This window comes from Cryptomeria japonica, chromosome 7 (genome assembly GCF_030272615.1).
Source record: "Cryptomeria japonica chromosome 7, Sugi_1.0, whole genome shotgun sequence".
NCBI lineage: Eukaryota > Viridiplantae > Streptophyta > Pinopsida > Cupressales > Cupressaceae > Cryptomeria > Cryptomeria japonica.
In genome coordinates, this window is record NC_081411.1 from 599,848,820 (window position 1) to 599,874,791 (window position 25,972).

Below are 25,972 nucleotides of genomic sequence, written 5' to 3' on the forward strand. Positions count from 1 at the left end.
AACTTAAATTCCATAATACTCTAATCTTCGTAAAGTTGTGATAAAGTGAATTTAATAGTTCAAAGGCATCCACTTTGATATTGCTCATTTTTAAAGATTATTACATTGAAAGGCATTATATAGTAACAACTATAACCCTTAAAATAGGAATACCACATGTCATGCATATGCTATACAGAACTACCATAAACATTTCAAATTTAAAATACAATATACGAATTCCATATCAATTTGTCAAACTTAAATGTTATGATGGATGCTGATTAGTCAGTATTAAAATATTACAATTAGTAATGGGGCCTTCATTAAGACCAACATCATCATCCTTAACATTAAATGATGCAGATAAATTATAAGAATATTTTAACCTTAGTGTGATTCCACAATCCTTTGATCTTTTTAAAGTTGTAAGTAAATTAATAGTTTCATGGTGTTCACTTTGATAGTGCCATTTCTAAAGATTATTACATCGAGAGGCATTCTAACAAGGCATGGAGCCTCATGTCACGACCATGTACATAAAAACCAAAACAAGATGAATATATATTTAAAAAAAAAAATAATAATAAAATAACTCTTAAATAAATAAAAATAAATAGAAAATGTAACTAAAATAAAACAATTTTAAAATAAAATAAAATAATTCTCAAGTAAATAAGTAGTCATGTCGACCCCTCTAAAAGTCAATTTTGACTGTATAATGCTATACCTACTGTACAATAGCGTGACAAATCCTTTGCTGAATCTCTTGTGCAACATTTATTCTGTTGCTTTCCTTATTAATTGTACTCCCTCTCATTTGTTTGTGAGGGGGAAGGGTGATGAGCAAACCAACTCAAGTTAAGTGTCATAGAAATGCTATGCTGCCAGATTTATTGCTTGCACTCACTCATTCAATATTAATTCCATTTCCCCTTTTTTTATAGAAAGGAGTCAACCTTGGGTTGCAGATCCACAACTATATGGCGTGTAGGAAAGATTTCCTGATAGGTTTTATTCATAACGCCGTTACAAATCAAAAATTGATTGTCATTAGGGTTTTGGGCAAACAAAATGTGTTGAGATTTTTCTCTGCCATTGGAATCATTGTAAAAATGCTATGTCTAACATGGAATTGTCATGAAAATGCCACAACAAAGGTGGAATCGCTAAGGTTTGTTAGTTGCTGATGCAAAACAATTTCGACTGGGAAATTGCATACACTGCCCAAATCTGCAGGTGCATCATTTCATAATCTGAGTCCAGTACATTTTGTACCCAGAATTGGCTTGACTTTTTACTGATTCGGTAACATAGTTTTACTGTTACAATTTACAAGTTGTAAATCATACATCCCATCTCTCTAATATCATCCACAAATCATCTCCAATTCAATGAACAAGGCTTGGGATTTTCTTTGTTGAGCAATTTAATAGACTCAGGATCGGATAATTCTTTGCCAATATGGTTTACTGACTTATTCTATTTTTCGGATATGTTTTGGATGCCAAGGTGCTTCATTTGTTCTGCAAGCCACCTTAATGACACATTGACATACCATATTGGCTAATTATGAAGATATAGGGAAAATTAACGAAGTGCTGCAACAATGTACTGTGTTTAGTGGGGAGAATCAGACTTATTGTAATGTGCTACAAATGGGTTGGAAATGATAACTTGACAAGAAGTGGGTTGGGGAATATTTCATAAAAGATGAATATGCCCTTAGTTGTCGATAGAAATACTAACATATATTCCACGTTCATGATTTTGCTCCAGATTTACTGGTCACAATTACAGACCTAAAGAGTGAGACACGATAAATGTCACTAGATGATTCACAATCACATAGAGGTATAAACAGTGGAAATATTGCTGGGAATGACCATAAACAGTTTGAAATGGCTTGGAAACAACAAAATTTTGGAGGACTTTAAGAAAATTTGTTCCTCAAGCAACTAACTTAAAGTTAGATAAGAAATATGCTATCCTGATTGATGCAGCTATGATGGGAGAATGCAATTAAGGAAGATCCTATCAAACAGCACAGAGGCACAGTAGAAACAATAGCACCTACAGGAAGGGACAAACACAGAACAATTGCAGAAATGATTCTTTCTATTAAATGAATGGCAGAAATTACTGATCACTATGAAGACATGCAGACTGCTAGCCTTGCCAATGTAAGACCCCTGTTATGTACGCAGCTTCACTATCTATACATATTTTATTATTGAATTTGGCAGGCAAAATCTTGCCAGCTGTCATAAATGCAGCGCACTCCAATATTTGAATTCATCTACTTTGTTGCTTGTATTAATAACATAAAAATCCTGTGTCACAACCAAAAAATTTAGTAGTTCCTGTAGATTGGACAATCTGCCACTATGCACACTGATTGTTGTAACATGCTGTATAACCAACAGCAACCTCCACTTACTTTCACGATGTGGACGTTGCTCTGACTACCCATTAGTCATCAAATATTGTGATCCAAGCCGCACCTGTTCCTTCTTGTCGCAATGTATGCATGCTGTGCACCTATCAGCTACTGTGTGTCTTCTTGCAACCCACTATTTGCTGTCCTGCTTAGTCTTATGCACATAACTTCCAAAACGTGCAGTGTTCTGCCTCTGCACCCAGATGCTCCGCTTCACTAATGACAAAGTATTCTTTTCTTTAGGAACAGCAATATGAGTCTTAGGTTGTGTTTCTTGTAGCAGAGTTTCCTTCTTTATTACTCTCCACATATTTTCTGAACATGTTGACAGATTGGGGAAGTTGATTAGAAGCTTTTCTGTGCTAAGATGATAATGGCGATGAAATAAGGAATTTAGCAAATTGAAATTTGTGCCTCTCTATTAGTATTGTGGTGTGGGCTAAAAAAATTAGAAGGCTTGAGGTGGACTTGTAGTCTCAAAAATTATAAATGCTCCAATGTTCAATCCTTTCTGCACCTCTGGGATAACATCCTCTTGTTTTTTCATTATGTACTGCAATATATGTGCAAGAGATCAATGAGTTAAAATGGTGCAAACCACATGTAGTAGTCTGTTAGTAGTTACATGTGTGGTTTTCAAGTGAGGCTAGTTGTCCATACGAATACTAAATGCTTATAATTCTTTCAGTTGGTTAGAACATGCTGAAACTAGTATATTCACAAGCTAAATAGTATTGGGTTTAGATAAGATTACAACTAACATTTAGTATCAAATTGAAGTTTGATTACTTTAAAGCTTGCACCAATTTTTCTTTTCTTAATTAGGACCTTTATTATTTATGTATAGATGTCTGCACTCTAAATGCATCCTTGATTTATTTTATTTCAAACTCTGTATGGAGCCAGTGAATCAGGACACATGATGAAACATTTAATCCATGTATTTTTTAGATACGTTTTTTTGGTGGTAGAAATTGATTTAGTGCTTCTGTCATGAATCCTTGACAACTTAATTTAATAGACCTTTATTGTGGATTCAGAGATGTAGTTCCAACTCATATATATCCTTTTCTAAAATTATTGGAGGGGCTAATTTTTCTGAATTGTAAGGCATTCTTTCTTGTGTGCACAAGGCACCTATAATTACCACTGTCACCTTATGACGCTTCTTTAATCATGATTGGATGGACTGTAGTGGAAATCTCTTTGGTATTCACCGCTACTAGAGGTTTTCTGTATCTTTTCAATTTTTTTCATCATTACAACAGAAAATAAAATACTCAGTCTCTTTATTGATTTTTTACCTTTTATGTTTTCTATTGCATCCAATATTGGTTATTTCATACTTGATTCCAGTGTTTTGTGTGATTCTAGATATTTAGATGCTTGCTATGCATATAATTATTCTTTTTATTTCTTGCTATTTCCATTATTTATTGTTGTAGTCAAATTACATATGCCTTCAATTTGCTACTGGTACATCTATTTTTGTTTTCAAAAGTTTGACTAAAGGATGCATATGTAATAACAGTTTTCCCTATATTTTTGAAATCAGTGTCAGGAGAATCTGTGGGCATTCATATCAATGCTATATTTGTAAGCAAAGAAACAGCAAATATTCTTTTGCAATATGCAGATGATGCCGACACAAGATGCTATATTCTGCCAGCATTTGAAAACACTGCTTGGTCAGTACTGGCAGTCTCTTTCTTATCCCTGCTTGCAGTATCGGCTGTCCTGTTGACCTTTTTCTTTGTTCGGAGGTACCGCATTCGCCATATCAGTTCAAGGTTTTTACTGAATCGTGAGCCTCATGGCTTGAGCACTCGTGAGGTAAAGGCTCTTCCTTCAGTTATATACAAGTCACTAGAGTGCAGTGGGACAACTGATACGTGTGCAATCTGTCTAGAAGATTACGAGACTGGTGAAATGCTTCGTATACTTCCCTGTCATCATGGTAAGTTTGTTTGTCTTCTTATAATAGTTAAAAGTTAGACATTTGTTTTCAAACATTTTTAATAAAAATCTACAGAAAAGAGTTATGGGAATACACAATAACAGAATAGTGTCATAAAGTGTCCCTCTATGCAAAAGAAACTGGTAACTGTTTTAGTTTCATAAGACAAATATAGCTCCAAGTTGCTCAAGTGTATACTAAACTAATCCAGGGTGCAGAAACAACTGTCTAGGTTACCAAAACTTAAAAAACTAGCTGCTGCCCGTGCTTATTTGATCAACATAGATAGATGGGAAAAGTTTTGAAAGCTCTTTTTTCAAATAAATTGTCTTTTTGAGCATGGACATGTGTGGATTAATCTTACAATATACTTGATTATTGCAATTTAAAATGTTAAAAATAATCACCTTGCACTGAGCTTACAGATGTTTTTGTCTATTTTCCATGGGGACACGTCCACTGGGAAAATCTGGCTGTTCTCATCCCAGGGATGTGGGGACTGCTTGGAAACATCCCTGGAGCCATCCCCTTCGCTGGAAAAAATAGGTAACATTCCTGGGTGGCTAAAGAACAAAAGGAGATAACCAACGATGGCCAGGGGATACCTAGACATCCCCTGATCATCCTGGGGATAGACAACTGTTCCCAATAGCCTAGTAATGGAAAAGACATAACTTAAAAAAAACAATATTGTGGAATTCTCAACATTCTTTTTATACCAATCAGAAGATGCATTCTTGGTTTCAAAAGATTGCACATTCCAAAAGCATTTAAGTCTCTTAAAGTTTGAAGAAAATATTATAATTACCTTTTGAGATGCAGAAGGGGTCCTCATTTGGACTCATTCTTTCCTCTTGTTAAGCAGTATTGGTCACTGATGCCCCACATATGGGTGTGGCCAACATTGTTTGGTTTGAGTTCCTACAGGACTTTTCTTTCTGTGTGTAAGATGTGCAGGTCACGTTATATTTAAATCTGAGCAAATTCAGAAATTCCATGTCTATGGAGTTCATTATGATTCAATATTTAAGAGGATTGGGTTCTAAAGTGGTAGAAGATTAAGCAGAAGCTAAGAGTAAATCAATGAACGTGGATCTGTGTATTCATTTCTACTGATAAACTACCTTGGTGTTGAAAATCATTCTTAGTGATATTGTCAAAATGTTATGTTTAACAGATAGAATGAAATAACATAGATAGAATCATAAAAATATTATAATGGCAAAATGATTGTTGTCACTTTGTCACATACATTATAAATATTATATACTTCTATGGACCAAAGGCTATAATATATGCCTATGGACATTCACATATAATGACCATGTCATAGGTTAGCCGCCTTCCCTTCCACAACTGACTAACTCACTAGCACAACTTTATTAAACCCCTAATAATGGACTGAATTAATTCATCGTTACAAAGTGATAATTTCTAGCACTTAAGCTGATAGAACCTGGATGTATATGTCTTTGAAAGTAGTTGATGATTGATGAAGACAAACATGTTTGAAAAGGCAACTTACAAGGAAAATTTACACTGCACAAAGTTTGTGCTTATATGAGGCACACAAGCATGGGCATTCCAGATTTTGGCAAAGTAGAGGATCAATTTATACAGGAAATAATAATGTACCTGACAATGCATACCAGACACGACAGTAAAATATATCTTTATTTTCACATGCAATTATTATAGAGAAGAGACCAGAGATGGTTGGCCAAGGATTACAATAGGCCCGACTATACTGTACTACCTTCCTTGGCGGTACACAATATATTTAAAGAACCCGATGGTTGATGAGAGGTACACAACCGTCAACCAACCAACACATAATTACTCGAGAGTGACAACCCACTTAATACAATTAATTAATACACTGTCAGGTAACCAAAATTATCAAACGTAACAATATGCATTTTATGCCAACTACATTAAGCCCCCCAAAAGAAAAAGTTGTCTTCCAGACGACAAGTAAACATCAAGTAATATCTGGAAAGACTAATGATAAGAGTGTAGACAAAGACTTGTACTGAACAATCCCAACTTGTAGTGTACCTGCAAAATCAAATGGGGGTTTGGGGGCAACGCCCCCAATGGGGTCCAGGGGCAGCATGATGATTCCGTATGGATTCATATGGCGATTCTGAGTTGCATATGCCCCGCTTTCCATACGGTAACTCACCTTTGCCAATGTCCTCTTTCCATATAGGTTTGTACGGTGAATTTGTCTTTCCTGCAATCACCTCCCACTGTACGGACCCCTTGCCTTCCAAAATCCGTACGGGTTCCTACGACAGCCTCCTGTCCTGCTGTACGGATTTGTACAATTTCCCTTTGTCTTCCAAAATCCGTACGGGTTCGTATGGCAGCCTCCTATCAATGTTGTTCATGTACGTGTTGATGATGTTCACGTATGCAACCTCGTATGGTATAGTTGCGCCAATGCTCTCCAGTGCTGCTTCTACTTGTATGGTTGTACTCCATATGACTTCCTTGCCCCGTACAGTATTGATGGTTGGCCCTATGTCTTCCTTCACAACCCTCGCATATTCCTTCTTTTGTATGGTGTCTTCTCTCCGTTCGTGTATGATTTTTCATGTTGGGTTGAATCCCCTCTCTTTTGTATGACACTTGTTTCATCTCCTTTGCCATGTACAACTTTTTCGATAGATGCACCTCCTTACCTACGTACGAGCTCCCACCAAACCCATATGGTTGAGTATTTTGTTCCTTGTCTCCTCATCATATAGCTTCACTCCTCCCCTCTCGTACCAGTTTAATACCTCCATTATTAAATATTTTTCTCATTGGCCAACTCCATATTTTGCCGTCTAAATATTTGTATTTTGCTTCCATTTTCCATCGTCATACTGTCAGATGTATTGTCCTTAACTTTACACGCTTTCATCGGTTTCTCTCCACCTTGGGTTATAGCTTCAAGGAAATTACGTGTTGGTGAAAATACCTCAGAGTCCTCTATTTGCTAGTGGAATAATCCATTCAGGGAACTCGTCTCATCTTCAAAGCAATCTTCTAGTTTGAGCACCCCTTCATCGTTGGGTTCCATGCCTTTCCTCTCTTCGTCCATACCTAACTCTCCACCTTCAAACTCTGAGTCGGAGGGTGTCAGTTCTTCACTCACCGCTTGGTTCCTCAAGTCAATCACATATTTAGGCCCTTCACTCTCGATGGAGAGTGTGTTCTTCTTCCAGTTATGATTTGCCTTCGCCATGATCAGCCAACCTCTTTCGAGGAGGGCATCATAGGCCTTTTTCTCTAGTGGAATGACAATGAAGTCGAGGAAGAAATGTTGGGTGCCGATAACAACTTTTTGTGCCATAAGTGTTCCCAAGGGTTTGATACCATGTTGGTCGGCACCTACAAGCTGGAATGTTGGTGGCCAGAGAGTTGGTTTGCCTAGACCCCTCCATGTTTCTTTCGACAATACATTTACTCCAGAGTCGTCGTCCACGATGGTATTGGTTAGCTTCCGTCCCCTGAGCTCCATTTCTACTACAGCTGGCTTCCTACCAATACTCATAGTGAGCAGCATAGGGTTCGCAGCCTATGTGCCAGATGGTTTTGCCGCTGGCTGGTCCATGGCAGATGTGCCAGGTGATTTTGCCGCCGGCTCGTGGCGTTCCTAGCCGATGATATTGTCGCCAACTATATTTGTGAGGGCCATTTTCAATTGTGGCATAGTTTGCAGAAGGTCAGATACTCGTACTGGTACGGTAGCTTGCAACATTTGTTTTATGATAGTTTTCTCGGACTCCGACCGTGGTGGAGCACTGGCAGCATCATGTGAGGCCCTTAGCTCCTTCGCCATCGCCCGTTCAACATCTACCTTTGCCTCTCGGAGTCTTTCCTTCTCCGTACGGGGATCAGGGTACGCTGCTTTTTTGCTTTGTAACCTCGTGATTGTGAGTATCTCCTCGTCTGGCTCTTTGACGTCCAACATATTTACCCCTTTCCGCTTTGGAACGTTGGTGTCTTCATGGTCACCTGGTCCACAACATTTGCACAATAATTGTACGTTGTCTTTCTTGTTCTGGCAATCTCTCACAAAGTGCCCCCATTCACTACATTGTCGGCATTGTACGATAGGATGTCCTTTGGAGTCGTAGTGTATTTGGTTTCGCCCTCGTTGATTTCCATAACTGCTTGGCGATACATTCTGTGATTTCGATGGGCTGGACTCTCCCTATGTGAAGAGTACTTGTGTACTTCTCATCTTCAAATTGTACGGACACTCCTTGATTGAATGCCCCAACACTTGGCAAATTTCACAAAACATATTTCTAGGACAATTACCTTTCATGTGCCCCTCACTTTTGCTCTCAGTACACCATAGTTCATTACCTTCTCTGTTGGTTCCTTTCTCAGCCTTCAATTCTTTCATCATTCTCAACATATCTCATTGAAGGGCTCGTACGGTTTTGGATTCTTCGTCACTGCTATCTTCGGGGCTCTCATCATCATCGGTCTTCCTCTTCTCTCGGGAGGAGGTTTTGTTTTCACTCTCGATGTCCATCACCCGATTGTAAGCATCGGCGTATGACGACGGAGGCACTACTTTCATCTTCTTGCGGAGTGAGGGTATCAATCCCTTCGTGAACCACCTCTTCTTCAACCCGTCAGCTGGCTGGTTCTCCATCTGCTTCAACAGTTCTTTGAGCCTATGGTTGTAAGCGCGTGCACTCTCATTTTTCCCTTGCTTGGTATTATAGATTTCGGCTACGATCTCATTATCATCCCTCAGGAGTTTGAATTCCTCCTTGAAGGCCTTCTTTGGATTATTCGATCTTGTTTTGTATTGGGCATTGTGGTCAGTATACCAATCAATTGCCATCCCTCGAAGGGTGGCTGAAAACGCCTTCAACTAGTAATCCTAGTCGTCTTGGCCATTTGCCTCCCAAATGGTTATACATGTTTGCAATGTCGTACGGGGTCCTCTGTTCCATCCCCCGTGAACTTCGGTAGTTTCTACTTCTCCTAGCTGTTCACCATTGTTTTCACTCGAAGGGTACTGTGTGGATTCGCCTTGTGTGCCTAACCTGGGTGGACTGTTTCGACCATTACGTTTCGATGCTTTCCCTGCACTCTTGGCCACACAGGCGTCCTCTACACGCCCACCTTCAACGTCCCCAACACTTCGATGGACTGTTCTAACGGCTACGTTCCAGTGCTTTCCTTGCACTCTCGGCCACACAGGCGTCCTCTACACGTCCACCTCCAACGTCCCAACACTCTGAGTACTTCCAGGCTCTAACTCGTCTCTGTGCTCCCTCCGGCCAAGGGTCGGCAGATCACCTAATTGCTTGGTCTTGACCACCCTGTGGCCTCTTCTCACCTTTAATGGGGTCTACGGACATGAATCACTCAATGTTGACTCGATTTCTTTTAAGGCAACGATGCCAAAATGTTTGCTGGTACAATTGATAAATGAAATACAAGAAATAATAATGTACATGACAATGCATACCAGACACGATAGTAAAATATATCTTTATTTGCACATGCAGAGATGGTTGGCCAAGGATTACAATAGGCCCGACTATATTGTACTACCTTCCTTGGCGGTACACAATATATTTAAAGGACCCGACGGTTGCCAAGAGGTACACAACCATCAACCAACCAACCAACACATAACTACCCGAGAGTGACAACCCACTTAATATAATTAATTAATACATTGTCAGGTAACCAAAATGATCAAACGCAACAATATGCATTTTATGCCAACTACAATAACGTATAGTGATCCATGAAAATCTGTAGGGTTTCAATATTTTCCATCTCCATGTAGAAGTAGCAACGTTCTCATTGTGGAAAAATAGATTTGTAGAAACAAGGAAAAATAATTACTAGGCAACTGGCAGACATTGATTCCTTGGAGAGCCTTTGACAATTATGTCACATATTTTCTAGTAAGTACGTCTCTAATGACCTTTTGTAGATGTAACTTGTAGCATTTGCATTTTTTTGTAAATTTATAAAATGCATAGGCACATTAATAATGAAAATAATGAAATTTTGTTTGTCAGCTCTCAAGTAATATGGTTTTATAATGTATATGATCCATGCCTTATATTTGAACAATTGAAATTTCTTACGTTGAGTTCTTCAGATCCCCTCTTACTTTTTCAATATTAGTTCAAGGCCAAGATGGCTTAGGGTTTGTTCAAGATCTTCCCTAGGCACCTTGGGTACTGTTGATGTGTCTTTTGTACACGACCAAACACAGAATAAAATACCCAGAGGTATCTTATCCTCTCTTGAATAAAGTTCCCGAATGCTGAAGATATCGTAGAAGGATCAATCGGAGAAACTTCAAGGTTCTGTTATGTAGGTTCTCTACTCGTAGATAAGCACCAATGGTTGTTGTGTTTGCTGTTTTACAAGGGGCCCTACGTACTTTTTGGGAAAGCTTGTTCTTGCTACTACTTTTCAATGACGAAACTGGATTATCGTAACACTAACTGATGTTTCAAAAAAGGCAAAAGATAATGGTTTTAAGGATGTGAGACTAAACTAATCTTAAGAATGACTCAATGAGGATTGGTCTTGATAAAACTCTACCAATTTCAGTATTGCCAAAAGATTACAACTCCGCTGGAATTGGTGCGATCTTCTAAGGGGATTCAATGATTTTCAAATCATCAATTGGATAGTTACTATCACTAAGATACATATCAATATCTCCAATAATGATTGAACTCTTAACAATCTTAATATTTCCAATTGACCACACAGGGCGTACTTACAATCAGTAAGGAGCTAGTGGTTTGGATTACGAGTTTTACCAAAGATCAAGTACAACATTCGTCCTTCAATCTTAAAACTTAAATGCTATCTCTACTAAGAGTGATTCAAGAAGATAAACAACCATGAAAATAGCCACAAGGATTGCAATAAAACACCATAACTTCAATATTTCATTGATCTCATAGCCAAATAAAACAACAATTGTTCAACTTTCTCTCTTCACTACTTATTTCTCTGCTGCTAACAATTTTAATCTTATTTCTCTCTTTTCTGACTCTAACTCTGTAACTCTAACTCTCTAACTCTTTAAAATGAAATGAGTGAGGGCTTATATAGCACTCTCAAATACAATGAACGGCCTGGATCAAAAGAAGATCAATGGCTGAGATTTTGACACCTAAACCCTAATTAGGGTTTGTTATAAAAAAGACCCCATTTAGATAAACATTATTAATTCATAGCCAATAGAAATTGACATAAATAACGAGGAAATATAGTCCAATGGGAATAAAGTTGCCACATCATCTTATAACAACTTTTCATCTAGAATTTTGTTCCCTTTTCTATGTTCTTTTCTAGCATATTCAATGAATCTGGACGTAATCCCCTCAATCTCAGCAATGGGAATCTCATGAAGATTCTTCATTTGTTCTTCCAAGTGGAAGAATTGATCAAAAGCTGTGAGAAGGGTCGTTTCCCATCCAGGGTCTAGCTCTTTTGTTTTCTCGATCAAGAACATGTTGTGACCTTTTCACACATTGCCCCATTGCTAACAGGGACCCCCTCTTTGCCAGCTTCCTGCATTGTTAGGTTAGGGTTTTGACTGCTTAGTGGGCAATTTTGCGTTTTCCGTGCCCGAGTCTCGGAGTTTTGATCATGCCTAGTGCCGTCTAGGGTTTTTGAAGTGTTAGGATCAAGTTGCAAAAGATGATATTTTTAATGATCCTAAGTTTTGCAAAAGATGATATTTTCCTAGCATTTCGCTCATATTTTTGGAAAATTAGCCTAAGTCCAGTGTAAATTTAATGTTTCTAAGTGATTTTGAGTGGTTAAAATGATAAAATCCTAAGGGAAATTCATATTCCAAGGGTTAAAGGGTCAAATTCCATTCTAGAGGTGCTTTTCCCCTCACATTCCAGACTACCCAACCTATTCCCCCACTCAAAATCCATACTACACATGGGTTTCCCCTGAAATCCATACTGGCTACTATTTTCCCCCACTGTTTATCCATACCTGGGTCGAATTTCCCCTGGAAGTGTTAAAATTTGGCTAAGTGTCAGGATTTATCCAGATTGCCATCGATTTTCCACCAGGAGTGCGGACTGAAGTGCAAGGATAATTCCATGCTTGTGTCGATTTTCCACCAGGATTTTTGTGACAGCTAAGTGAGGATTTTTGTCCGGATTTTTATCGAGACAGGGATCGAATTTCCCCTGAGAGCATTTGTAAGGATTTTTGTCCGGATTTTCATCCAGACAGGGATCGATTTTCCACTGGGAATATTTTTGAAGAGTTTTGAGTCCAGATTTTCATCCAGACTGAGGTCGAAATTCCACCAGGGAGGTTTTTTCCAAGTTAAGTGAGTTTTGAGTGTGGATTTTTGTCCAGACTAATATCGAATTTCCCCTGGGGGGTGATTTTTTGCAAATAGAGTGCATTTTTGTCTGGATTTTTGTCCAAGCTCACATCGGTTTTTTGTGTGCATTTTGATGAAATTGAGCATGGATTTTTATCCAAGCATGAGTCGAATTTCCCTTATGGGGAATTTTTGATGATTTTAATGATTTTTGAAGGGATTTTTCAATCCCAACCTATATATCGATTTTCCCCTGGAGGCTTATTTTGGATTTAAATTGCAATATTTTAATAAATAAGCCCCATTTAATTGCTTTTAAATAATGATTAATGATTATTTAAAATTTAAAAGAAAAATTTAATAACTTGCAAATAATCATTTAATATTTGAACCTTCTAGAAGCAAGTTAGGTTTTCACCAAGCAAGTATTTATACAAGTGTTTTATCCCACATTGCTTGTGTGATGAAAGAGAGAGGTGAAAGCAAGTATATGAGAGGGGAGACTTAGCATTATTTTATTATTAAATCTGCTAGATGTCTCCATGAAAGCGATTTTTTTCTCCAAGTTGGGCGAATTTTTAGCAAGGCGTTTTTGTGAAGTGTGGGATTGAGGATTTATTTTCCTCCATTTTTTCCAGCTTGCTGATGTATTCCTCTTGGCTGTGCCATTAAAGACCAGTTTAAGAATTTCGATTTTGCTAAGTTTGGCAATTTTTTTCAAACTTTAGCATTTTTTGGTGAAAATTGGCAATTTCATGTTTTGAGACTTGGGTGATTTTTCCTCCACCATTTTTGCTTGCTGTTCAGACCTTCATTACTGCAGATTGTTGCCATTAACAACATTTTTCAGAATTCTGAATATTTCGATTTTTCCTAAGGAAGGCGATTTTTTGTGTTTGGGGTATCCAACCCCAACTTGGGCGATTTTTCAGATTGCTGCCATCCTTGCTACTGCAGATCAAGGCTGCCATTGACATCAATCTTCAGATTTCAGTTTGGCGCCATAGTTGGGAAAATTCGATTTTGCTAAGGAGGTGATTTGGTGCCACGTTTTGATGGTTTTCGTGCATGCTTGTTGGCTGCCATCATTTCCAGCCTACTGATTCGCTTCAGATCTGAGGTTTGCTTCAGATTTTGACCTCCATTAATGGCTGCCATTAATTTTCAGACTTAAGTTTTTATTGCCTAGCCAATTCCAACTTAAACATTTAGCATTTGGAGGTGTTTTATGGAGTTTTCTATGCATTTTTTAGACCATTTTATCGCTGTTGCAGGTCTGAAACTCCATTGTTAGGCAGTTGTCCTCAGAAATTTTCATTTCCAGCCACTTAACCAATTTTGGTGAATTTGCTTGGGGCTGTTTCCTTAGCAATTTTTCATCATTTTCAGGGATTTAAACCACTTTGCAAGGTGCTGGTAAGTCTGAAGTATTCGATTTTCAGACTTGTCATCAGAAAACTAAATTTTACCAGCCATACTTACATTCCAGAAAATGATTGTTTTGATTATTAGAACTGATTTTTTATCAATTTTATGCACATTTCTGAAGATTACAACATGTTTTAAAATTCTGATTTTCAGATTGTCTTCAGAATTTTGACCTCCATTGTTGACTGCGGAAGGTGTCTTCAGACATTCATTGTGTGAAAACACAATCTTTCACACCTTTCCTTAGTCATCATCAATCCGGTATACTCCTTTGCATTTTAGCTTGTATATTTTCTAAGCATAAGGAGGTATTCAATTAATTTTATGGAAGGCTTACATGTCTTAGTGTTGTCACACTTTGAACTTAATTGCTAAAATTTACCAAGTGTATGGATTATTTTCCTGACTCCATGCTCTAAATTAAGTAAATCTTTAGAAAGTCAGGAATTTTATTACGAATATTTTCCTAAGTCTAACTTCGACCTTCGTACAGGTGCGATGTCAAAGTTAGGATACAAGGAAAGAAAAGAACTGCTGAAGACTGGATTTTATCTAGAGTTTAAGATTTCATCCAGATGGAAGGAGATTTTGATACAAACATGCATTTCTTGGACTTCGACCAGATGCAGCGTCGGATGTTCGGAGTCAAAGATCAGGTTCCTTCCCCAGCATATGCGAATATTATGAAGAGTGGCATTTTCCATGCCGCTGGATTTCCATAGTCCATACAGTGTAGTGAGCTTATCCTGGAATGTGCACGATGTTACGATCCGCTCACAAGAATGATCAAGAGTCCTAAGGGCGTTGTCATCGCCTACCTTGCTGAGGATGCCATTGTTGAGGTGTTCGGAATTCCACGCGGAATAGACATGAAGGATGTGACCAAGGAGGATTATGCAGACAGATACACGAAGAAGATGGGTGTATGCAAAAATTTAATTAACAAAGAGTGGATGATTGAGCCTAGGTCTCATCATTCCAAGGCTCCCAAGACACTCATGTGCATAGATTTTAAGGAGGAATATAGTGATTTGATATTCCTACTCAACAGAGTGATGGGGATGCCGCAGGGAGCAATATTTGATGGATGGATGTTCTACCTCATCTAGGATTGTCTTAGAGGAACACTATTGAATTGGTCCAAGATTATAAGTGATAATTTGGATTTTCAGCTGAAGAATGTAGAGCGGTCCAAGTCATTCGCCATGACTTCCTACCTAGTGTGTACCTGCTTGCATGATTTGTTTCATACAGAGGATTAATATGCAAAGGTGAAGCCGGGAATGGGCAAGGACAATTTAAGAGTTATGAATGCTACCCCCAGCTGAGCATGCATAGAATTGAAGACCATAAGAGAGTGAATGATGCATTCACTATGTACATCACACAGATGCTGCAAGACAGAATCAACAGAAGATTGTCCAAGGAGGCAACAAAGTTAATAGAAAAGTATGGATCATAGTATATACAGTTTCTCACTTTCACATACCTCAGGATTCATGGGTTTCAATCTGAACCCTACAGACTTCCTAGGTATCCTACCGACAAAATGATATTGTTGGAAGTGGTGAGACAACTTCTAGAGTTCAATGTTATCTAGAGAGAGAAGCACAAGACAGGAATGACGTTCCCTATTTCAGTTGGGAAGATGTCGGAAGTTTGCCAATCCGCCATAGCCGCCAGCACTGCAGGTGAGGAGCTTGCATTCTATCGATTTGCTACATACAAGAAGAGAGAAAGATTCGATCTAGACAAGAAGGTCGGAAGGATCAGAGGAGAGAAGTTCACTCATAAGATTGACATAGAAGATTATTGGGCTAACTTGATGGACGAACAAGCAGTGAAGAGAAGAATGTGGTCCAGAATGTCAGTGGATTTCATGAGGAAGTGTGGACTTTTCCTCATTCCTGATCAGGTATTAGATGATAGAGATCATACACATCCACAGTATGAAAGTGAAATGAAGAAGACAATCCTATTGCCTAATTGGTCAGAGTTAGAAGAGGTTGACCTGAATACATTGATGAGAGGGGTCTTGAATTTCTCTCGCCTATGGGTGGATATACAGATGAATAAGTTAGTTGACATGGGTGTTCCCTTCACTTATGAAAAGATGAAGCCGGAAGAGTCTACTTCCGAGGATGATCAGAGGACTGTCAGTGATGTCAGGATTCATGCAGACGAAGAGAGTCAAGCTCCCAAGAGAAGGAAGAACACGCCAGGAGAAGTCAAGGCCAGAGGGAAGAAGATTGAGGATGTGAAGAAAAAACAAAAGACTATCACTCCACTTATCATTCCTTCACCCCCTCCCAGTGTCTCATCAATCGAATTGATTGAAGTAACAAAACAAAATAAGGAGACTCAACAGTGTTTCAACACAGTGATACTACCAGAGAATATTCAGGAATTCCATGCCACGGCAACATCTGCACCTCCTGATGAGAATAATGATCAGCCGAAATCCCCTATTGTCCTTTTGGAAGTTAGTTTGGGAAATGAGGTATATGATTGGACCAAGGATAATCTTAATGACAATGAGGATGTTATCTCAGCATTGAAAGGACTTGATCAAGAAGTATGTCTTGATGATGGTATGGAAATGGCCACTATTCTTGAATGGCTAAGGAGAAGTATGGAGAAAAGTAAACAAATGATAGAGGTACAACCTATTGATGATATTGATGACTACCTAGCTAGGAGTGCTAAGAAGGAGCCCAAGAGAGCGGAGATTTTGTTGCACATAGCTAGAGATGAGACAGGAATGCGGATTGCGCAGATTGCTGTTCTTATTGCAAGCGTGACAGTGGACATTGCTACTCTTATGGATTTCCAGATCACTTCAGTCGCCCTTGGTCGTACATCCACTGAGTAGGAATTCCAAGAGATTGGTGACAACCTCCAGGCAATCAATGCAAGGTTAGACAGAGCGGTTGCGGAGAATGAAAGGTACAGAGAAGAAAATATTAGACTCTGAAAGTATATTACAGGGACAAGGCGTGGAGATCCCACCCTTATTTCCCTTATTGCAGTTGACCATGGAATACATTCACATTGCGAGGTAGCGAGAGGTACGCACTCAGAGGTGGAAAAGTGGATTGAAAGCACAAAAGAGCAGGCAAATGATTTCCTTACTCAATTTGTTCATGCATATGATAGGACAACAGGGTTTATATTCAAAATCCAGTATTTTGAGGGAGTTTGGGAAGAATTCCGGCCTATTCAAGACAAGACTATTCCACGCCTCCAGGCATTGAAGAAGATTCCTAATTCCACCTTGGTCAACGAGAACATTGTGCACAGTGGAGACATATATGATTTCCATGGCTGGTATTATGCATTAGCCTTGAAGAAATCAGCTTATGAGAATGCCCAATCGAGTTGTATGGAGATGGAAGGATTAATTTAGGACATTCAGATGAAGATCCTTGCCTCGATTGAGGAATTATTGGGTATTGATGTTAGCGATGCTAGTGGTTTACACTTCACCGAATTAAGAGACAAGATGAAATTTATGTATTTTTGCTAGTTGGACTCTTTGAAGAAGAGTCAGATAGATGACTTGGTCTCTTTGTTGATTCATGTTCATAATTCGCAGAAGCTCATGCCAGAATGGGAGAACACTTTGAATGCTTGCTCGGATTCATTGGATGTGATTGATTTACAATAGGATACCTTGCCTAGCATTTTCATGGAGGAGTTAGATTCAGTATTGGCTAGATTCTTGGAGTATGCTAGGAGAGAGAGAGATGCAGGGAGGAATCTTCTAGAAGATTCCCTATATGATGACTAGGTATCTTTTCATTGGGCTATATGTTGGTGGCGCCATTTTTGATGTGACCCTAATTAGGGCAATTCTAGGGTTTTGTTGGCATGATCTTGGCCGTTGATCTTAAATCAATCTGGGCCATCCATTTTGTAAGAAACTCTATATATGCCCCCTTGTCTCTCATTTGTAAGAGGAGAGTTTTTGTAGAATTGTTGGTATATGCTACAACTATTTGAATCCTAATCATTGTTCAATTGTTGGTGATTTTTCTCTTCAAATGTTGTATTTGCATTCATGGTTCTCAATTCCTCCAAGTTAGATTAGAATTTAGATTAGAATTTATTTTCATGTATGTTAGATTGAGTGGAAGATTTATTGAATTTATTTGTGTGGAATCCTTAATCCATACCACTAGCCTCTTGCCGTTGGTAAGTGTGCCTTGTGTGGTCAATTGGAATTTGAGTAAGCATAACTTCAACTACTACGCGTCCGTCGACAAGCATCAACTGGGATGGTGTCTACGTTTGATGGTGATAGCCTGAAAATCTTTAAGTATACCTTAGATGATTGCACTAAGCTTGTGTCAATACCTAATTGTGAGACCTTGCCTGGTTTGATTCCATTAAATCCATTCATCATTTCCTACTTTCCTAGTTTTAGAATAGATTTCCTAAACCCTATTCTTTTTCCCCCTTTTTTTAGTAAGAAGTAAATTCAGAGCCATATTGATAAATCTTAAGTTGTCAGCACACCTATTCCGCATCATTCATGATAATGCAAACATTTGCGTGAGTCCCCAAAGTGAAACACAACAATTCACATCAACCACTGAACTTACCCACTCGTCAAGACCTGACATGTAGAAACCTTGGAATCATTTTAGTTGATCTCATTCTTAGCATCTGAGGTGATTTTGTTCAAGAGAGGGTAAATTACTTTGGTAATTTATTCTGTATTGTTATGTGCATAAAAAACACATCAACAGAACATAGTAGCATACATCTGATCTCACTGCTTTTATGTGACCATGCTTTCTTCCTTGCAAAAAATGATCTTGATCCTATCTTCCAACTCTTGGACATCTACATCAGTCTCAATCTCTATCCTTCTGTCAAGGATTGTACACAATACATCAAACACCTTGTCTTGAATAGGGTGGATAGTGCCTTCAACTCGACTGCATCTGGTATTGATGTCTTCAAAAAGAACTTCTTTCATCTGGAGTAAAGTTGACCATTGTAGAAGGCTATGGGTTCCTCCATCCATTATCTTCTCTTGTGCTAAAATCTGTCTTGGTGTCCTTATCACTTGCAAGACCAGGATGACAACGTCTTTAGTGTGAGTGAATGCATCCACAGTTATCGATAGATTATGAATGATCTCAAGGACCTGGATAGCCCATTGGACTGTCTTCATCATTCTTGTTACAAATTCAATGGCTACCTTGTAAGATTCATCAATCCAAGAACTCATGAGTTGGGCTAAGTTCTTCATCCTTTCGGCCTCATTTACTGATTCGAGAGGAAGTGCATGCAAAGGTGATACTGCTGGAGCTTGTCGCCTTAAAGGTTGACTAAAGTGACTAAAATAATTCCTCCAAGCACTAACCTCCCTTTCTAGCTTCTTATTCTTTTCCATTTCTTCATTGAGTTTGTCATTAAGTGCTCTCACTGAATGAGTTGCTTCTTCCATGGCTTGCTCGAAGGTAAGTGGACCAAGATCAAATGTCTCTAAATCATATTCCTCTGCTAGAATCTCATCCTCATACTTGTCCACCACTGGTGTGGCCACCTGTATCTTCCTGGATCCTGTATCATCTCTAACTACCTTTGATATCTTTGTAGCCTTCTTCTTTTCGATCTCTTCATGGGAATTTCCTATGAGACTTTCCAAGTCGAATACTTGTTCTTCCTCTTCAACCACAACTACCCTTGTCAGCCTTTCTTTTAGCCAATCTGGAATGGAAGACTTTCTTTCCCTTACCTGTATTTCCTTAGGCAAAGGTCTATCTTCTCTGAAAGGAGATGTTGCTTCATCATCATTCTTTTCTTCTTGTTGTTCATTAGCACCAACTTGGAGAGATTGACTCGATGAATGCTGTGGTGTTTGTCCTTTACCTTGTTTATCATTCTGCACCATGGATTCCATAGACTCATCAATTTCATACACTATCTATCTTTGATCTTCTCCTTGACTTATTTCCTTTTCATGCCTAGAAGACGTACTCGGTGGACGATCAAAATTCACTTTTTGTTTCTTCTTGGAAGGTTCTCTCTTCTCAGGTCCTTCCTTTCTCTTTGATCCCTTGGAATGAGAAGCATTCTCACTCACACTTGCTTCTCCTTCTTCTATTCTTGTTTCCAGGGTGAATGTCATGGCTATATTCTACTCCTTCAATTTTTGATGTTGTACGTCCACCCATCTGCGAGTGCAATTTAACATAGGAGCCATTAATGCTCTTAGGTCCGAAACTTCCGGTTCATTCCAATCTATCTTCACTTCTTTATCTTCCTTCTCATAGGACGATTGGAGATATCTACCACTGTCCTGGGGCTTCATCGGCTACTCTATAAACCTTACATTTCCTGATGAGATCCAAGGGTAATCTAGAATGCATTCTCACTCACTCACACTTGCTTCTCCTTCTTCTATTCTTGTTTCCAGGGTGAATGTCATGGCTATATTCTACTCCTTCAATTTTTGATGTTGTACGTCCACCCATCTGCGAGTGCAATTTAACATAGGAGCCATTAATGCTCTTAGGTCCGAAACTTCCGGCTCATTCCAATCTATCTTCACTTCTTTATCTTCCTTCTCATAGGACGATTGGAGATATCTACCACTGTCCTGGGGCTTCATCGGCTACTCTATAAACCTTACATTTCCTGATGAGATCCAAGGGTAATCTAGAATGCATCTTTCTTTTCACCTCCATATCATCCTGAACATTCATCCAGAAGTCCTCTACTTGAAACTCATGCTTGTATTTCTTGCCAACCGTCTCTTCCATGTGGCCATGAGGGTCGAAATTCTCCCTTGAGGCAAAGGATGTGAATGAATATAGAGATAACTCCTTCTCTGCATCCTCCGCGGCTTGAGAATTAGGATACACTTCAATTGAATTCCCTAGTAGAATGGGTACGGGGATACCATTTCCGTGCTTATGTCTTGATGCTTTAGCATACGCTGCCAACTGTCTAGTCACCTCAAGTAATATTATCCTATCCGTAGGATACCTTGGCAACATATAGGGAGGTGAAGGACACCCATGGACCCTAATGTAGGTGAATTTTGGAAAGTGAATGAACCATGCACCATGCTTCTTCACAAGCTCTTGTGCCTCCGGAGACAGTCGGTGATGAATCCCCTCTTGCAATGTCCTGGTGATGTACATCGCGAGGGTGTCATTGATTAGCTTGTGGTCATTCCTTGGCAGATGATGCAGTTGAACATAAGAATCACAAGCTCTTATTTCTCCGGGTCCTCTACCAACAATTCCTTTGTGTGGTAGCCCTGCATACTCAAAACTTCTGACTAAGGAATATATAACATATGAACTCATGTGGAAAGTCTTGGTACGGGCTAGCCGCCTCAACTGCATGTCTAGGTTGTTGCTAATGATTCTAGCCCAATTGAGCATTCCTTTTCCTTGGACTATCACTTGAATAAAGAAGAACATCCACTTGTCGAAGAAGAAGGCTTGAGAGGCACCAGTAACCCGATTGAGCATGGTTATCAAGTCCTTGAATTCTTCCTGGAAATCAATTCTGTGTGGCGTATTAGGTATCTAGTTCAAGCGAGGCCTACTCTTTAGTAACCAATTCTTGTTGATGAAGTTCAGACAGGTATCAGGATCATCCTCGTAGATAGACCTAGCCCCTTCCAAGCTCTTGTAGATCATATCTCTTGGCTCTGGGAGATGAAAAGCTTCACTTATAGCTTCTTCTGAGAGAGGCTAGGACAGTTCTATCCTTGGCTACGATTGTCCTCGAATGTGAATCATAGTGCCGGGCGCATTCAATCATCAGCTTGTGATATTTGACTGCGGGAGGGAAGCCTGCGGCCTTGATGATGCCACTCTCAATTATCTTCTTGGCAACAGGTGACGGCTTGCCAATGTAGGGCGCTTCTCGAAACTTCTTCACATTGAAGTTTCTTAGATTGGTGTCTCCGATATTGCTCCACTTGGACATGATCCTGGTCTCCAAATCATCGTTCTTTTGATCTTCTTTGATGAGAGCCTGCCGGGTAGTGGATCCACTAGCCTTGGGGGTCGTCATTTGATACCTACAAAAGAGGTTTAAGTTAGGTTTGAGTATAATACCTCAAGATAGGAGATTTGAGACTTTTCAAAGAAATAAATAGATTACAATCTGAAAATAGTGTGATAAACCCTTTAAAATTATGAATTTTCAAATTGATAAGAATCAAATTGAAGAATTAACCTCACAAAGGATTGATATAGAAAATTAAATCAAATTTTCAATATGCCTTCAAAATCTGATTGTACATACCTTCTCCTTGATTTTTAGCTATCGACCTTGAAAAAATGGATAAAGGAAAATGGAGATCTGCTGGACGGAAGTTCTTTGATTTGAATTTCAGGTCCTCCCTTGGTGATTTTAGCCTTCAATCAGCCTTCAAAATCTGGAAATTCGCCTAAATCTGCTTAAATTCGCACCTCTAATTCTGCTCTTGAAATTCGCATAGGAAAGAATGAATGAATGGTTAAAGATTTCAAAATACACCTCTCCTTTATAGGGCGTTCCCATCATTCGTCAAATCGGCCTACTTGTTAAATGCATGAAAAAATAAAATAAAAACCTTTACAAGCTGGCCGACTTAGCAATAAGAGTAAAAAATATGGTTTTGAGGACCAAAGTGTGCATTTTTTTGATTTTAAGGCTTAAAAATATTTAATTAATCCATTTTATAAGTGCCTAGATCAAGCGAATCTACCTTACTCCCACAAATGAGGTTTGATTAGCAATTTAATGAGAGGATATAGGTGAGCCTAGAAGATGCTAGAGTTTTTTCAAAATTTGATGAAGGCATATTTTCTTCATATACACTAGAATGCTCATGGTATGAGGAAGGCTTAAATCACCCCAAGGAGGTTGGGTTGAACATCTCACCTAGGTTCATTTACTCCATCTATCAATACCTTGACAACCTTGATTTTTCACCACTTCACGCTCTTGTCAATATGTCCTTGCAACTTGTCTTTGCCTAGCTCAAACAAAGTGAAAAATAGGCATTTCAAAAGGATTTCGCCCTGGACCCTTTGGAAGGGTCAGGAGCGATTTCCTTGATTTTGTCTCAATTGACTCATTCTTTCACTCCAAATTTCTCTTAAAGGTGAGCATATGCTAGTTTTAGTTCAACAAAGCCTAGGGATTCAATTTTTTGCTTCCACCATGGGTAAATTAGGTGATCATGAGAATTTCGCTCTGGACCCTTTGGAAGGGTCAGGAGCAAAATTCATCCTTAGGTCAAAATCCACCCTTCTTTTATTCACAATCTCTTCTAAGGCAATCTCTAAGCCCAATCCACCTTGATTACTGACTTGGCTCAACACAATCTTGGAGGAAACATGATATTTTGTGAATTTCGCTCTGGACCCTTTGGAAGGGTTAGGAGCGAAATTCATGTTTTACTTGCCTTCTCTCACTCAACTCCATTCCTTTCACTTTGTTCCCTCTAGACTCCTTCATTTGAATCCATTTCTCACGCTGGCAACATTTGCTTGATCTTCAAAAGGCTTGAAAAGGAAAATTTGCTCAAAATCCTAGCCAAGGACAGGGCCTATCCAGAATTTCGCTCTGGACCCTTTGGAAGGGTCAGGAGCGAATTTCTGTCTTAGCTCAAACTTTACATTTTTGGTGGTCAAAAATCATTCAAAGGCAAATCCTAAGGGCTTCTCTCACCTTGGTCTAGGCCCGACTTAGCACAAAATTTGAAGGATAAGATGGATTTTAGGGTTTTCGCTTTGGACCCTTTGGAAGGGTCAGGAGCGAAAATCTTGTTTTGAGCTTATTTCTCCATCCTCTTAACCTCAATCATCTTTGAAAGGCAAGGACACACTTCTCCACACCCATCCAAGCCACAAAAACCAAAATTTTGACTTGACCTGCAAGGAAAATAGGTAATTTTAGGGATTTCGCTCTGGGCCCTTTTGAAGGGTCAGGAGCGAAAATTTTGGTTTTGCTTAATTCCTTCAAATTCATGGATAACTAGCAACTCAAAGTCATTCCTAGGCGCTCCTCCAATCTCAATCCATGTTGGTCTGCACTAGCTTTGGCATAAAATTGGGAAAAAAGGTGTTTTAGTGAAATTTCGCGCTGGACCCTTTGGAAGGGTTAGGAGCGAATTTCCTTTTCTAGGAAAAAATCTCCATATTTTATTGCTTTCAATCATTCCCTAAGGCAAAAATATGACCATCTTTCCCCCAACATGCCTTGGATACTAAAACTTCGATCAAACAAGGAAGAAAATGAGGTCTAGGTAGATTTTCGCTCTGGACCCTTTGGAAGGGTCAGGAGCGAAAATCATTTTCTAGGCTTGATTCTTCATTCTTCCAACTCCAATCTCATCTTGGAGGCAAACATACATCACTCTCCTTGCCTCTACACCAAGATCCTGACCTTATCTAAGGAGAAAATGAGTGTTTTCATTAATTTCGCTTGACCCTTTGGAAGGGTCAGGAGCGAAATTCATGATTAAGCTAAGATTCTTCATCTCCTCCATCTTTAATCACTCCCTTAAGGCAAAAAAAATGTCTAACACTTCCATGCTTGCCTTAGAAACTAAGAATTTGGTCTTAACAAGGGAGAAATTGAGATTTATGGGGATTTTCGCTTTGGACCCTTTGGAAGAGTCAGGAGTGAAATCCCTATTCTTGGCTAGTTTCTCACTACTTTCATCCCATTCTCCTTCAAACTTGATCAATTCAACTTCCTTCCATCGCAAACCAAGGCAATCCACCATCAAACTAGCTCCAGGCAAGGCTAACCTAGGTCTTAAGGCCAAAAAGAAGGCTAAATTGAGGATTCCGCTCTGGACCCTTTGGAAGGGTCAGGAGCGAAATTCTCATTCTTGGTTGATTTCCACCATTTCAAAGCCTTGAACCTCCTCTCCAAGGCAAACATGCATCAAAATCTTCTCAACTATGCCCCAAAAGTCAACAACCTTGGTCATATCTAAGAGCAAAGTGGAGGAAAAGTGGATTTCGCTCTGGACCCTTTGGAAGGGTCAGGAGCGAAATCTATGTCTTAGATCAAAATCTTCATCCTTCCATGCTTCCAATCACTTCTTAGGAAGAACGTATCAAAACCTTCACCACATCTCTAAGAAACAAGGTTTTCAATGTAAACAAGGAGAAGAAAAGGTGATTTCTAAGAATTTCGCTTTGGACCCTTTGGAAGGGTCAGGAGCGAAATTCATCTTTTAGGTTGATTTCACACCTCTTTCTTACTCAACTCACTTCAAGTTTGATCAAATTCACCTCTCCCTATCATCATCATGCCTACTTGTCGTTTACTTAACTTGAAACTAGGTCTTTCCAGTGTCTTGACAAAAAACAGAGTGTTAGATGAGGATTTCGCCCTGGACCCTTTGGAAGGGTTAGGAGCGAATTTCCTTCTCCAGGCTAATTTCCATCATTTTGTCGCTTCAAACCTTCTTCCTAAGGCAAAAATGCATCCTAGTCCTCCATCCCATGCAGTAGAAGTTTCAAACTTGGTCAAGACAAGGGGCAGAGCAGAGGAATAAGAATTTAGCCTTGGATCCTTTGGAAGGGTCAGGAGCGAAATTCATGGTTTTGGCTCATTCTATACCTCAAACCTCCTTTCCTTGCCTTGGATACAATTTTTCAAGACTTCTTCAATCATCATCAAGTGAATTTGCCCATCAATCCCTGAAATCGCCTCCTAAATCTCCCCTTGGCCACTGACTCTGCTTAATCGACTCTGACTTGGAGGAAAACATGACTCTGACACGAAAACTAACACTCCTGACCTACCCTGACTTGAGACCTTTCATCTCTTTCGC

General features: G+C 39.2%; 1 protein-coding gene across 1 annotated transcript in view; it reads left to right on the top strand.

Moving 5' to 3' along the window:
- LOC131029662 (receptor homology region, transmembrane domain- and RING domain-containing protein 2) overlaps positions 1 to 25,972 on the top strand; it is a 72,572-nt gene that overhangs the window by 28,644 nt on the left and 17,956 nt on the right. Inside the window, exon 4 of the mRNA XM_057960250.2 lies at positions 3,975 to 4,376. Coding sequence (XP_057816233.2) covers positions 3,975 to 4,376 — 402 coding nt within the window. The remainder of the gene's footprint in view (positions 1 to 3,974; positions 4,377 to 25,972) is intronic.